The sequence below is a fragment of the Brassica napus genome, chromosome C2, assembly GCF_020379485.1.
Source record: "Brassica napus cultivar Da-Ae chromosome C2, Da-Ae, whole genome shotgun sequence".
NCBI classification, from domain to species: Eukaryota; Viridiplantae; Streptophyta; class Magnoliopsida; order Brassicales; family Brassicaceae; genus Brassica; species Brassica napus.
The window spans coordinates 27,727,487-27,742,446 of record NC_063445.1 but is presented as its reverse complement, the minus strand read 5'-3'; the positions used below and the strand labels follow the sequence as shown (position 1 = coordinate 27,742,446).

General features: G+C 42.3%; 2 protein-coding genes and 1 non-coding gene across 5 annotated transcripts; 2 read left to right on the top strand and 1 right to left on the bottom strand.

Annotated features, from left to right (window-relative positions):
* Nucleotides 1-2,065: 2,065 nt before the first annotated feature.
* On the bottom strand, nt 2,066-2,172 carry LOC125582736. The gene has a single exon (XR_007320190.1). It is a non-coding gene; the product is annotated as a small nucleolar RNA R71 (small nucleolar RNA).
* Nucleotides 2,173-11,332: 9,160 nt separating this feature from the next.
* On the top strand, nt 11,333-11,759 carry LOC106399031 (putative E3 ubiquitin-protein ligase SINAT1). Its single transcript, XM_013839515.1, has 2 exons — nt 11,333-11,425; nt 11,517-11,759. The coding sequence occupies exons 1-2, from the start codon at nt 11,333-11,335 to the stop codon at nt 11,757-11,759; spliced, it is 336 nt and encodes a 111-aa protein (XP_013694969.1).
* A 423-nt stretch (nt 11,760-12,182) lies between these two features.
* LOC125581625 (cell division cycle 20.2, cofactor of APC complex-like) lies at nt 12,183-14,923 on the top strand. Of its 3 annotated transcripts, none has more exons than XR_007319223.1 (4): nt 12,183-12,341; nt 12,439-13,661; nt 13,902-13,957; nt 14,051-14,923. XR_007319223.1 is itself a non-coding variant. In XM_048747390.1 (3 exons), the coding sequence occupies exons 1-2, from the start codon at nt 12,276-12,278 to the stop codon at nt 13,642-13,644; spliced, it is 1,272 nt and encodes a 423-aa protein (XP_048603347.1). In that variant the 5' UTR covers nt 12,183-12,275; the 3' UTR covers nt 13,645-13,661; nt 13,902-14,923. The 3 variants fall into 3 exon arrangements, 1 of the variants encoding a protein (XP_048603347.1); XR_007319222.1 differs by having other exon boundaries at nt 14,034-14,923; XM_048747390.1 differs by having other exon boundaries at nt 13,902-14,923.
* Nucleotides 14,924-14,960: the final 37 nt, after the last annotated feature.

Below are 14,960 nucleotides of genomic sequence, written 5' to 3'. Positions count from 1 at the left end.
TTTAACGGTTTTAAACTCGTTTTGGAGCAATTAAATGGTCGGTTTTAATTAATGTTTTGGTCTATTTGATGTGTTTTGGTGTTCTTAAGTGTAATATGCAGGTTACTAGATAGCTTGAAAGAAAAGAACGCATTCGGGATTTATTCAGAAGCAAGATGGACCGAACAATGGACCGAATGAGAAGTATTGATCGCACAGAGCCACAGATCGACCGATCCGGTCCATGTGGATCGACCGATCCACGGTTTCAGCAACAGATCGACCGATCCGGTCCATGTGGATCGACCGATCCCTGGCTCTACGGGCTCCACACGCACAAACGAGCTTTTCACTCCTTTTTACCCACTCCACTCAAGAATTGACGAAGGAACTCGACCTTTGGGACTCAGAAAAGACCAGAGACGACCAAGAAGGAGATTTGCAAGTTCTAGAGAGAGATTTGAGAGTTTTGTGACTTATTTTGTGTGATTTGTGAAGATTTGTAAAAGAGTTCATCTCAAAACCATTTGGAGAAGATCTTCTAAACCTTTACTCTGTTTTAATACAATCTTATCATGTTTTCTTCATCAAAATCGTTTTGTTCTTGCTTAGTTATGTGTGAGTAGTCATCTAGTTGGGTTTAGGGGTTCTCATAGGGGATTTCTTGATGTTTTGATTCATAAAACGTGTGTAGACTAAGGGATTACGTTTTGGTTCTTCATCTAATGGATTTCTTACTGCTTGAACTGAATTGATCACTTAGTTCATGATATCAGATTGTTTGATGCACCGAAAGTGATTGTTTGAACTTCCGAAAATACTTTAGATGAGCAAAGTGTCCTTAACCCTCGGAAGTTGATGTTATTGCGCTTTGTGAACATATTGAACCTGTTCTTAATGCTTGTTTAGAAATTGAAACTCAGCGGAAGTTAGTGTGGAGATTTCTATAACATAGAGAATTAGCGCTACGGAAGTAGGTTAATTCTAATATCGTGTTTGAGTTCTAGACGGTTCTTAATATATCCCTGTGTCTGTCATTAATTGTATCTTGATTAAAAAGAAATCCCTGAGAATTCCCAATGCCCAACGTTTGTTTTAAAATAGTTTTCAAATCGTTTAAATCATTTTTTTTACAGCTTGTTTATGTTTTGTGACACTAAAGAAAATTAAATAAAAACCATCAAAAATATATCTTGATTCGCTGTAGCTATTAACTTGTCTGCAACTCTACGTGTGATCATCGGTCCCTGTGGATTCGATCCCGCATTACTACTGCGTACTTTACTGTGCACTTGCAGTTAGATAATCGGGCTAAAACTCGACACATCAAGTTTTTGGCGCCGTTGCCGGGGACCATTTGGTCACCTAGAGTTAATGATCAGTTTAAGACTGTAGCATTTTTTTTTATTTTGTCTAATGTTTCTGTCTTTCTCTTTCTGTTTGTGTTTTCAGGTGAATGAGCGGATTTCATACTAGAAGCAAAGGATCATCGAATTTAATACCTTTGGAGTTAGAGCTCGGCCGCCTAGAGAGACAAGTGAAAAAGAAGAGACTTGAGTCCGCTGAAGAGGTTGAAATGGCTGAACACCAAGAAGACCAATTTCAGGACAACCCGCAAAATCCAATTCCTGTAGATGAACGAGAAGGCAACAATGCTGGTGATAATCAGCAGGCTGGTGTAGCTGCAAGACAACAAGCTGGAGACTATGGCATGCCTAGGATGACGCTTGCACATTATGATACACCAGATGCATTCTATGCCGATCGTTCTGGGATTCGCCCACCTCCCATTGAGAGAAGAGACTTTGAGATCAAGACTGGTCTCATTAATTTGGTGGAGAAAAATCCGTTTCATGGAAACCCGTCTGAGGACCCGATGTATCACTTGGAGCATTTTGAGCGAGTCTGTGACACCAGCAGACATAATGGAGTTCCCCAAGGCGCTTTGAAATGCAGGTTATTCCCGTTTTCCTTAGCTGATAAAGCTATCAGATGGTTAAAGTCCATCCCTCCAGGATCTCTTACTACATGGGAAGAGACAAGAGCTGCTTTTCTACAGCATTTCTTCACCAAGTCAAGGTCCACATATCTAAGAAGCAGAATTGGGAGCTTTCAGCAGCTTGATTCAGAAAGTTTTCATGAAGCTTGGGAGCGTTTCAAGGAGTACACACAGGACTGCCCTCACCATGGTTACACTGATGTGAGCTTGCTAAACATTTTCTATAATGGAGTTCATGAAGAGAGTCAAGATGCCATGGACACAGCAAGTAATGGTGATTTCATGACCAAGACTGTTGAAGAAGCTTACACCTTGCTGAACAACCTGTCATCCAGCAAAGCGAACCGCAAGTCAAGGTTTGACACCAGCCAGAAGGGTGTTGGTTATGAATCCAAGAAGATAGATGAGCTGAATGCCAAGATTGAGATGCTTCTCAAGAGAGATCAGAAATCTGTGAAATTTGTGGAGGAGCAAGGCTATCGTTCCTCACAAGAAACTGTTGGTGATGATTCAGATAATATGCAAGCTGATGTGAACTACATTGGTGGTCAAGGAAACTACAACAGAGGCTACAATCAGAACCTTGGATGGAGTCAAAATCAGCAAAATAATCTGTCTTACCGGAGCAACAATGTGGAGAATCCACAACATCAGTCCTACCCTCAGGCAGGAAACAGGCAGAACCAGAATCAGAACCAGAGTGTGTTCAACCAAGGATATCAGAACAGAAATCAATATCAGGGGAACAACTCGGGCAACTCCGGATTTCAGCAAAGGCAGCAGTACAACAACTACTAGAATCAAGGGAATGCCTCTTCGTCACAGCCTTCTCAGGATAACGAAATTAAGAAGATGCTGCAAATGGTGCTAGAAGGTCAGAAGAATAGCACTGCAGAGATAAACACCAAGGTGGATAACATGTATGGAGAGCTTAATGGGAAGTTTGAAGCTTTGAACACCCATTTGAAAGTTTTGGAAAAGCAAGTTGCTCAAAACGCCTCCAGCAGCAGAACAGCACCTGGATTTCTACCAGGGAAGTCAGAGACGAATCCCAAGGAGTTTGTGAATGCTATAACACTTAGGAGTGGAAAAACGATTGAGGGATCGAATGAGAAAGAGATCGACCGATCTCAAGAACAGATCGACCGATCCAAGGGAAAGGAGATCGACCGATCCGGTCCATCTGGATCGACCGATCCCGTGTCGACGAAGCCAATTTCCTCTGAACCTGAAGAGGTGTATGTGGCGCCTCCTGCTTATGTTCCTAAGGCTCCATATCCATCCAGACCAAGGCAGAAGATCAAAGAACGTGAGTACGAGAAGCTAAAGAACCTTGTTGGGGAGTTACATGTGAGATTGCCATTCATTGAAGCGGTGAAGATGGTACCTTCTCTTAAAAGGTACATGAAGGAGATTCTAAAGCTGTTGAGTGCAGGGGTGATCTACCCAATTTCAGACAGCACTTGGGTGAGCCCGGTTCATGTGGTTCCTAAGAAGGGTGGTATCACTGTCATCACAAATGAGAAGGATGAGCTGATTCCTACCAGAACAGTCACAGGGCATAGGATGTGCATCGATTACAGGAAGCTAAACTCAGCCACAAGGAAGGACCACTTCCCACTTCCTTTCATTGACCAGATGCTGGAAAGACTAGCCAACCACCCCTACTACTGTTTTCTCGATGGCTACTCCGGGTTCTTTCAGATACCCATTCATCCAGACGACCAAGAGAAGACAACATTCACCTGTCCATACGGTACTTTTGCCTACAGGAGAATGCCCTTCGGATTGTGCAATGCTCCTGCCACTTTCCAGAGATGCATGATGTCGATCTTTACTGATCTTATTGAGGACATTATGGAGGTTTTTATGGACGATTTCTCAGTCTACGGTTCTTCATTTACCGACTGCCTTGCTAATCTGTGCAAGGTGCTGGAAAGATGTGAGGAGAAGAACTTAGTGCTAAATTGGGAGAAGTGTCATTTCATGGTGAAAGATGGCATTGTTTTGGGTCACAGGATATCAGAGCAGGGTATCGAGGTTGACAAAGCAAAGATTGAAGTTATGACCAGCCTACAGCCTCCTAGAACAGTGAGGGATATTCGGAGTTTTCTGGGACATGCCGGTTTCTACAGGAGGTTTATCAAAGACTTCTCTATGATAGCGAGGCCACTCACCCGTCTGCTGTGCAAAGATGCGAAGTTTGTTTTTGATGCTGACTGCCTCGCTGCGTTTCAGATTCTCAAGAAGTCTCTAGTCAGTGCTCCCATTGTGCAGCCACCAGATTGGGACTTGCCATTTGAAATAATGTGTGACGCAAGTGATTACGCGATTGGAGCTGTTTTGGGGCAGCGAAAAGACAAGAAACTCCATGTGATCTATTATGCCAGCCGAACGCTTGATGATGCTCAAATCAAGTATGCTACCACTGAGAAGGAGTTGCTGGCAGTAGTTTATGCTTTCGAGAAGTTCAGGTCCTATTTGGTGGGCTCGAAAGTAATTGTGCACACAGATCATGCAGCTTTGAAGTACCTGATGACGAAAAAAGATGCTAAACCGAGACTCTTAAGGTGGATCTTACTGCTACAGGAGTTTGATATTGAGATCAGAGACAAGAGAGGAGCAGAAAATGGAGTGGCAGATCATCTTTCCCGAATGAGAGTGGAAGCTGAAACACCACTGGATGATACATTACCCGAGGAGAATGTCTATGTGATCACCTTGCTGGAGGATGAGTATTTGGATCAGGCTGATTGCTGTGTCATGAGACAAATTCAGGATGATCTCCCATGGTTTGCAGACTTTGCAAACTACCTATGTGCTGGAATTGAACCACCGAACCTGAAGGGGTATGAGAGGAAGAAGTTCATGAGAGATGTGAACCACTACTACTGGGATGATCCCTTCCTCTACAAGAGATGCTCAGATGGTTTATTCAGGAGATGTGTTCTGGAGAATGAGATGCAAGGGATTCTTTTCCACTGCCACAGTTCAGAATACGCAGGCCATTTTGCAACATTCAAGACGGTTTCTAAGGTCCTGCAGGCTGGTTACTGGTGGCCTACACTTTTCAGAGACGCCCATGAGTTTGTCTCAAAGTGTGATGCATGTCAGCGGAAGGGCAACATCAGTAAGAGAAATGAGATGCCCCAAAATTTCATCCTTGAAGTTGAAGTTTTTGATGTATGGGGAATTGATTTTATGGGCCCTTTCCCATCTTCTTATGGAAATGAGTACATCCTGGTTGCGGTTGATTATGTCTCCAAGTGGGTGGAAGCAGTAGCCAGCAAGACAAATGACTCTAGTGTTGTCAAGAAAATGTTCAAGACAGTCATTTTTCCAAGATTCGGAATCCCGAGAGTGGTTATTAGTGATGGAGGCTCTCACTTCATCAACAAGACGTTCGATAAACTGCTGAAGAAACATGGAGTAAAGCATAAGGTAGCTACACCTTATCATCCTCAGACAAGTGGGCAGGTTGAAATATCGAACCGAGAAATCAAGGGGATTTTGGAGAAGACTGTAGGCAAAACAAGGAAAGACTGGGCTGTGAAGCTTGATGACGCCTTATGGGCGTATAGAACCGCCTACAAGACTCCCTTGGGCACCACTCCTTTTAATCTGGTCTATGGAAAGTCTTGTCACCTACCTGTGGAATTGGAGTACAGTGGTTTTTGGGCAACAAAGTTGATGAACTTCGACATTAAAACCGCAGCAGAAAGGAGGATGGTTCAGTTGAACGAGCTGGACGAGATTCGGTTAAACGCCTATGAGAACACCAAAATCTACAAGGAAAGAACTAAGGCGTGGCATGACAGAAAGATAATCCCGAGAGATTTCACTGCTGGAGACAAAGTCCTTCTGTTCAACTCTAGACTCAAGCTATTTCCTGGAAAGCTTAAGTCTCGTTGGTCCGGACCTTTCACCATCACAGAGGTTAGACCTTATGGGGCTGTTGTCTTGGAAGACAATGGGAGGAAATTCACCGTCAATGGGCAGAGGCTAAAACCTTACTTCACAGATGCAAAACCCGAAGAAGGAACCAACATTCCTTTATCGGAACCTGATCTCGCCTAAAGACAACAAAATAGTCAGGCTCGCGACTTTAAACAAGCGCTAACTGGGAGGCAACCCACATGGTTTGATTTTCTTTCTCTTTTTGTGATTATGTTTTCTTGTGTGAATTGATTTTTGGTTGTGTTTTTAGATGATTTTTAGGCATGTATCACGATCAGGCATAGATCGATCCGAAAGAAACAGAACGGCGATCCAGGTAAGGGATCGGTCGATCCGGTTTACGCAGATCGGTCGATCCGTGCATAAGATCGGTCGATCCTAAGAGTACGGATCGGTCGATCTCGGGTAAGTCTTGCCCGGTTTGATTTCACTCAATTTAAACCGGAAAACACCCACAAAAGATCCCACTCGCGAAAATCAGATCAAAACACTCATAATTTCATCTTCCTCTCCTCTCAAACTCTCTCAAACCTCTAAAGAACATGCAAATCGATTTTCATCATATCTCAACCGATTTTTGTAATTCTTGGTGCTAAAATCATTAGTTTTTCAAGCTCTATCCATTTCTACCATCAGTTTTCATCAAGACACAGGTATGACTCTCTAAATTGGGAATCTAAAATCGCCCTAGGGTTAGATTTAGGGGAATCTCCGAATTCTAAATGGAATAGCATCTAGGATGGTTTATTTGTGATGATTATACTCATGGGTTACCTAAATTGCCAATTTGTAGATTGAATTGCGATTTAAAAAAAAAAAAATTGACTTTAATTGAAAAACGAAAATTGGAATGGAGTGTGATATGTTATCTTGAGTTTTGAGAAGAGATGTGTGCTAAATTTTTACATGTTTAGGGGATTGGTCAGAATTGATTTTCTAAGAGTGTTTTTCTATTTGTCTCTTACTTGGGCTTTGATGAATTAATTTTGCAGATAATGCCTAAGAGACAGAAGAAGCAGGGTGAGCGTGAGAGTTCCTCGGTACAGACTGCTAGGCTCAGCACAAAGGGCAGGTTCCGAAAGACGGATAGGTCTCATCCTGCGAATCGAGAGATAACCCAGCAGTGGGATGTACATGATGATGATTTCTATGAGCAGATGAGGGGAGTGGAAATATGTCCGTCGCGCTTCGCTCACAGAGACACTACAGATGCATTGGGGATAACCGAGGATATTGAAGCCTTGTTCGAGAAGATTGGCCTGGGGTACATCTTCGATCTCCACTGTGATTGCTATGCTGATTTGACCAGGCAGTTCCTCGCATCAGCCCGCCTCTACCATCCTGACGAGGACAACCCGGTAGCTGATAAGGCAATGTTCTCCTTCATTGTGAACAGGCAGTTCCACTCCATGACCATCTTTCAGCTGTGTGACGTCTTTGGGTTCGGGAAAGGACGTCAATCTTGTGTTCCTGACTTCCCGGAACACAATGATTTCTGGACATTCATCGCTTCAGGAAACTTCATCTCTCGAGAGGCCAAGCAAGCTAGAATACGTAGCCCTGTTCTGCGATATGCAGTGAGAGTGATCAGCAGTGTTATCTATGGGAAGACGGATCCCGCTGCAGTGACAAAAGATGAGCTAGCTCTTCTGTTCATCGGGGCTGGACACCTATGGCCTCAGGGCGCAGACATTACCTATGTTAGCGGGAAGGACATAAACATAGGAGCTGTGATCGCGGAGAAGCTTGCGTACTTCAAAGTTTCAGACGCGAAGAGATGTGGGTTTGGAGCGGTTATCACACAGATCTTAAGGCATTGTGGAGTGTTCCTTCCACCTATTGACAGAGTGGTGGATAAGAAGGGGATGCATCAGAACTTTTTCGACATGAGAGCACTCATTAGCAGCCACTACCTCACCGGCCCTTGGCGAGGTAGCATTGACAAGTCAGCCCCTCATATCTACCAGTTCCAGAACCCACAAGGGAGAGAGCAATTTGTCAAGCTACCCGATACCGCCATCACCGAGCTGACTGATCCAGGTGCTATCATATTTCTACCACCGCATGCATCTCTCTGCGCCAGACCCGCGACACTGAAGAAGAAAGGAGTCGCGTCATCATCGACACACCAGCAGGCACCACATGATGATATAGAGGAGGAGCCTGAAGATGAGGAAAGTCTTTTTCCCACGGATTTCACTCCGTATATGCTGCCACCAGCGCCTCCCGCTACTGCATCCGCTGCTGAGATCAACGCTTGGTCCATCAAGAGCCATCAGACTAACAACTCCATACTGCTTAAGATGTGGAAGGGAATCTGCAACATAAAGAAGGGATGCGCATCACAGCCAGCTGTTTCTGGAGATAGCGATGACGACTCAGGCGCTCACGACACCGCTGCTGGACCTGAGGCAGCGGAGGACTCTGATGATGATGGAGCATTGGAGAGGCGCTCCAAGAGGCGCACTGACCGCAACGCCTGATCGGTAATCTCTCTTGGAATTATTTTCACACCGAGACGGTGTGAAGTAAGTCTGGGGGAGGATGCTACTTATGTACCATATTGCTTTTATTTCTTTTAGTTTCTTAGTTTATCGGATTTGCTTGTGTTTAAAAAAAAAAAAAAAAAAACTCTCTACGTATCTTTCTCAGACCCTGTGATGATTATTAGACTATTTCCTTGTGTGTTGTGCATTACATTTCATATTGGCCATTTTTCAGGACTGTTGGCGCAGACAAACCGAGGAACCACTTGACCAAACAACCTCTCCTTAAATCTTTTATCAAGTCTTGGTGAATTGTAATCGACTCAACTATTTTTGACCATTAAATAATTTAATTTCTTTTGACCAGGAATCAACATCAGGAAACGGTACACCATATACACATTCAGGATTTTCTTTACCACATTTTACCACTCTTTAATAATCCTGAATGGCCAGACTCATCAATAGTTTGGTACCTCACCTACACCTTACCCTTTTATTTCATCTCCATGCATTCTTACACACTGATTATATGTGCATACATGTGCAAAAACAATGGAGAGATTAGGGTAGACATGGTTCATCCGACTGCTTAGGTAGGATCAGAACATTTAGGTGGTTAGACACGGACCTGTGTGTCTAGAGGTGTAAATAGAAAAATTGGGTGTTGTAAGTGTGTGATTGCATCGCAGTGTATATATTCGATTTCGGTTTGTATAAGTTTTCGTTCTGAAATATATAAAAAAAAAAAAAAAAAGAAGAAAAAAAAAAGAGTTCATGTTTATATCTCATTCAGTAGATTTGATTTAGACATTTTATTTTTATTTTGTGTACCAGAGATGATGCGTTGTTTAAATTTGGGGTTAGAGTTTGAGATTTGTTGGGTTTTGATCATTTGAGACTTGAGCAGTTCGAAAACGTGGTTATCAATATACTCGGTTTCTCCAGCGATTTTGCATAATGTTTTGCATTTTTTTTTGTTATCGCTGATACCCACAAACACTTGAGCCTCACAAAATTAAACACTAAAACAACCTCCCAAACACCGAGCCCGTTATACCTGATGGAGATATCTTTGGTGGAAAGGTCACGCCCTTTTTTAATGAATGTAAAGAGTTGATTACTTGAAACTGAGATTTGCAGGTCTGAAATATGGAAAGGTTTGCGCGGTCTTGGTGGGGATTTGGAATGAATGCCTTGACAGTCTCTGATTTAAGTGGTTAGCGAAATCACAAGGTAAGGTCTACTGAGGGTTACTGAACTCCCAAATTTTAATCCTCTTTACTTGAGGACAAGCAAAGATTCAAGTCTGGGGGAGTTGATATTCCGTGTTTTTAACGGTTTTAAACTCGTTTTGGAGCAATTAAATGGTCGGTTTTAATTAATGTTTTGGTCTATTTGATGCGTTTTGGTGTTCTTAAGTGTAATATGCAGGTTACTAGATAGCTTGAAAGAAAAGAACGCATTCGGGATTTATTCAGAAGCAAGATGGACCGAACAATGGACCGAATGAGAAGTATTGATCGCACAGAGCCACAGATCGACCGATCCGGTCCATGTGGATCGACCGATCCACGGTTTCAGCAACATATCGACCGATCCGGTCCATGTGGATCGACCGATCCCTGGCTCTACGGGCTCCACACGGACAAACGAGCTTTTCACTCCTTTTTACCCACTCCCCTCAATAATTGACGAAGGAACTCGACCTTTGGGACTCAGAAAAGACCAGAGACGACCAAGAAGGAGATTTACAAGTTCTAGAGAGAGATTTGAGAGTTTTGTGACTTGTTTTGTGTGATTTGTGAAGATTTGTAAAAGAGTTCATCTCAAAACCATTTGGAGAAGATCTTCTAAACCTTTACTCTGTTTTAATACAATCTTATCATGTTTTCTTCATCAAAATCGTTTTGTTCTTGCTTAGTTATGTGTGAGTAGTCATCTAGTTGGGTTTAGGGGTTCTCATAGGGGATTTCTTGATGTTTTGATTCATAAAACGTGTGTAGACTAAGGGATTACGTTTTGGTTCTTCATCTAATGGATTTCTTACTGCTTGAACTGAATTGATCACTTAGTTCATGATATCAGATTGTTTGATGCACCGAAAGTGATTGTTTGAACTTCCGAAAATACTTTAGATGAGCAAAGTGTCCTTAACCCTCGGAAGTTGATGTTATTGCGCTTTGTGAACATATTGAACCTGTTCTTAATGCTTGTTTAGAAATTGAAACTCAGCGGAAGTTAGTGTGGAGATTTCTATAACATAGAGAATTAGCGCTACGGAAGTAGGTTAATTCTAATATCGTGTTTGAGTTCTAGACGGTTCTTAATATATCTCTGTGTCTGTCATTAATTGTATCTTGATTAAAAAGAAATCCCTGAGAATTCCCAATGCCCAACGTTTGTTTTAAAATAGTTTTCAAATCGTTTAAATCATTTTTTTTACAGCTTGTTTATGTTTTGTGACACTAAAGAAAATTAAATAAAAACCATCAAAAATATATCTTGATTCGCTGTAGCTATTAACTTGTCTGCAACTCTACGTGTGATCATCGGTCCCTGTGGATTCGATCCCGCATTACTACTGCGTACTTTACTGTGCACTTGCAGTTAGATAATCGGGCTAAAACTCGACACATCAAGAGCACGAGTAAAAGCCAATTCAAGAACTCAAAAATGTCACCTGCGCCTGTTGGGGATTGATCCCGATCCCATCTGCAGACATGAATACAGATACATCAGCAATCTTGAGTATTGTTGACAAGAATAAATCACTGTAAGATCTTTAGGCAATAGAAAGCTTCAGTTTTTAAACTTTATAGACAGAGAAGTAGAGTTACATGCAATGATATATATATATATATGATCCCATATCTAAGAGAATTCTCCTGATTACACAAAACATATGAACATGAAACAGACAAAACTCGAAAAGGGCAATGGTGTTCATGAGCTTCTCGAATGTCCGGTTTGCACAAATCTCATGTATCCTCCAATTAATCAGGTGTGTGTGCGACTGTTCTACTCTTTCTCCGACACTCAACTTACTTTTGTGTAGTTAACGTTGACATCTAGGTTTGTTAATTTTCCCATAGTGTCCCAATGGCCACACGTTATGTTCCAGCTGCAAACAACAAGTGCAGAACACGTGCCCTACATGCTGTTACGAGCTCGGCAACATAAGATGCTTGGCTCTCGAGAAGGTTGCGGAATCGTTGGAGGTTTCATGCCGGTACCAAAGCTTAGGGTGTCACGACATTTTCCAACCCCTTGTTGAGCATCTCAAAGACGATCATAAAGTCGATATGCATAGTGGCTGCACTTTCAACCACCGTTAATGTCAAGTCTAATCCTCAAGAAGTTGAGAATGCTACATGGTTTTCTTTTTTTTTTAATTAAAAACAAGATACGAATTGACAACTTATTAATGGTTTGTGAACCAACATATTCATCCTAAAGATAAACCCAAGAAAAATTCAAAGATTAATAAGTATAAAAAAAACGTTTGGGACTCACCTACAGAAAGAGAAAAAAAAAATAGAAAAAGAAAATGGTAAATTGTGGAAGAGAATTTAAAAGAGGGAATTGAGAATAATTTGTTTTGATTGGGGCAAAATAGATTATTCTCCCCAAATCCTGCGCAAAGAACAAACGTTTAGTTATTTCCTTTTTTTTTTTAATCAACAAAATAGTAAAATTGAGTTATTTCCTTATATTTGTTGAGTGTCGGTTAATGAGGCGGGTTATAAATAGAGGTGGTGCAACGAGGTGATTAAAGCTATTACTTGTTTCTTTCTTTTTTTTCTTCCCGAAAAAAGCAACGAACAAAACGTGAGAGAGAGAGAGAGAGAGCAATGAACACTTGTCGAATAGTTCTCCAACGCAGGTTCCTTCCCGTGAGCAACTCCAAGAAGGAAAAAGTAAGTTTCTTCGAATTAGGGTTTTGATCCTTCTTTTTCTGAATCGAGTTTGTTGTACTGACTTGTTTGTTTGTTTTTTTTTGTTTTGTTCTTGCAGTTTGACAGATTCATACCGAACAGATCAGCCATGGATTTCGACTATGCTCACTTGGCTCTTATGGAAGAAGAAGAAGAAGAGGTCAGTTCATCCAGAAAAGCTTATAGAAAGCAATTGGCTGAGACTATGGGTCTTAACCGAACTCGAATCCTCGCATTCACCAACAAACCACCTTCTACTTCTTCTCTCCAGCATCAGCATCAGCATCAGCCTCCTAGACGCATTCCTCAGCGTCCCGAGAGAACTTTGGATGCTCCTGGCCTTGTGGATGACTTCTATCTCAACGTTCTCGACTGGAGCAGTGCTAATGTCCTAGCCGTTGCCTTGGCCAACTCTGTTTGTCTCTGGGATGCTTCCACTGGCTCCGTGACTACGCTTGTCACGTATGGTGAAGATCAAGGACCTGTCACAAGTCTAAACTGGGCACATGATGGTATCAACCTTGGAGTTGGGCTCAACAATGGTCAAGTTCACATTTGGGACTGTGTAACCAAGACTCTACTGAGAACATTGCAAGGCTTCCACCACACACGAGTTGGGTCCTTGGCCTGGAACACTCATATATTGACAACCGGGGGAATGGACGGACGTATCTTCAACAACGATGTGCGGTTCATGTCATACCCTGTGTCTACTTACAAGGGTCACACTCAAGAGGTCTGTGGGCTCAAGTGGTCAGGATCTGGTCAGCAACTAGCTAGCGGCGGAAACGACCGTCTAGTACATATATGGGATCGTTCTACTTGTACGCAGTGGCTGCACAGGCTCAGGGGGCATACATCTGCAGTTAAGGCTCTCGCTTGGTGTCCTTTCCAAAGCGATTTGCTTGCATCTGGCGGTGGTGCAGAAGATAGGAAGATCAAGTTCTGGAACACTCGCACAGGGGCTTGCTTGAATTCGCTTGACACTGCTTCCCAAGTTTCTTCTCTCTTATGGAGCAACAATCAAAGAGAGCTGCTTTGCTCACATGGGTCTCAGCTCACACTGTGGAAGTACCCATCGATGGTGAAAATGGCTGAGCTCTCTGGTCATACGTCAAGAGTTCTATCTATGACCCAGAGTCCAGATGGTTGTACTGTAGTTTCAGCTGCAGGAGACGAGAATCTGTGCTTTTGGAATGTTTTTGGACTACCTGACACCACCGCCAAAAAAACTGTTCCAAAAGCAGCTCATGAGCCGTTTTCTCATGTCGCTCGTATTCGTTGAAAACTCAACTACCCGAGGTTCCTTCTCCAGCCACTGTATTGACTAGAAAAATGTCCTCAAACTAGTTTTTTTTGTAAAAGTATATGTTGAATAGAGAGCTTATTCTCCGGCTCTTACCCATTATCTTCCTGAACATTATGCTGCGCCAGTGTTGCCTTAAATGATATTATATCCCCAAGGATAATCACTGCTTGTAGAATATTACCTGTGCATATATATATATATTGGCTTAATTTGGTTTCTCACTATGGTTACAGGGGTCAAGGTCAAAAATTTCTGCACCTATCCCCGCTCGTCTTTGTTTGCAAGAGAGGTTTGTTGAGTCTTTTTTTGAACAGTCAATTGCACCTTTGCTTATTACTTAAAACTGGCAAAATTGCAACTGACAGAGGATGAGTTTGAAAAGATTTGTCAGACCGATTCTCCCAAAGGCCAAAGGCAAGGAAGAAGGACTGAGCCAAATGCTACATCAAATATTCTGCGTGCTGAAAAGAGTTTGGCAACTGGTAAAATTAGATAACCTGCCTGGAAGCACTAGACAATCCGTGGAACCTCTACGGAAATCACAGCAGCCACTACAGAACCTGTAAAACGGGGACGTGGCAGGCCACAAACAACAGGGGATGCGATGCTAGATCATCATCAGTTATTGGTTCCGATGTTGTCTTACTTCCCCAGATTGGTGAATCGTCAGGATCCAAAATTACATCGGTTTGGAAATAAAATGCGATGTTGTTGTCCCATTTCAACCCGTCGTCTGCCACGAAAAAAGAAATGAAACATTAAGTATTGGTGGTTCTGGAAGGAAACAAACTACTGATCGATGTTGCTCGTGTCATTTTCAGAGAAAAGCATAAAGTTGGGGAGCCTTCTGAAACAACGGTAACAAATGAGCCAGATGGAAAATCTGAATATGCACATAGCCAAGACCAGCATGGCGAGACAAGAACGAGGCTAAGAAGTTTAGTTACAGCTTGGAAGTTGGAACTCACAGCTGTAAGCTGACGTGGCAAGGGATTCCCAGAAGCATCAGAGACGGTCACAGGAAGGTCCGTCATAGTCAGTACAGAAGAGAAGAGTAGATGATGATGATGATCCATGACGCCAAAGCAAAATGGGGAATAAGAAGAGAATAAAGATATAATAAGCTCTCTAATGATGGTTTTGATTGGAACTGAAACGGATCATGTACATAGCAGCAGTCTTGAGAGCTATGAGATTAGGTTGAAACATTATCTTTTGAAATATTACGAACTCTTTGTCTTGTAATTTTTCCTGATTTGTTTCAAAAATAAAGACAGTTTTCCTTTGAGAAA

Bases quoted from the DNA above. Each gene is read 5' to 3' on its own strand.
- LOC106399031 (XM_013839515.1), top strand. From the start codon at position 11,333: ATGAAACAGACAAAACTCGAAAAGGGCAATGGTGTTCATGAGCTTCTC. The intron at 11,426-11,516 runs GTGTGTGTGCGA...ATTTTCCCATAG, and splicing joins TGTATCCTCCAATTAATCAG to TGTCCCAATGGCCACACGTT.
- LOC125581625 (XM_048747390.1), top strand. From the start codon at position 12,276: ATGAACACTTGTCGAATAGTTCTCCAACGCAGGTTCCTTCCCGTGAGC. The intron at 12,342-12,438 runs GTAAGTTTCTTC...TTGTTCTTGCAG, and splicing joins GCAACTCCAAGAAGGAAAAA to TTTGACAGATTCATACCGAA.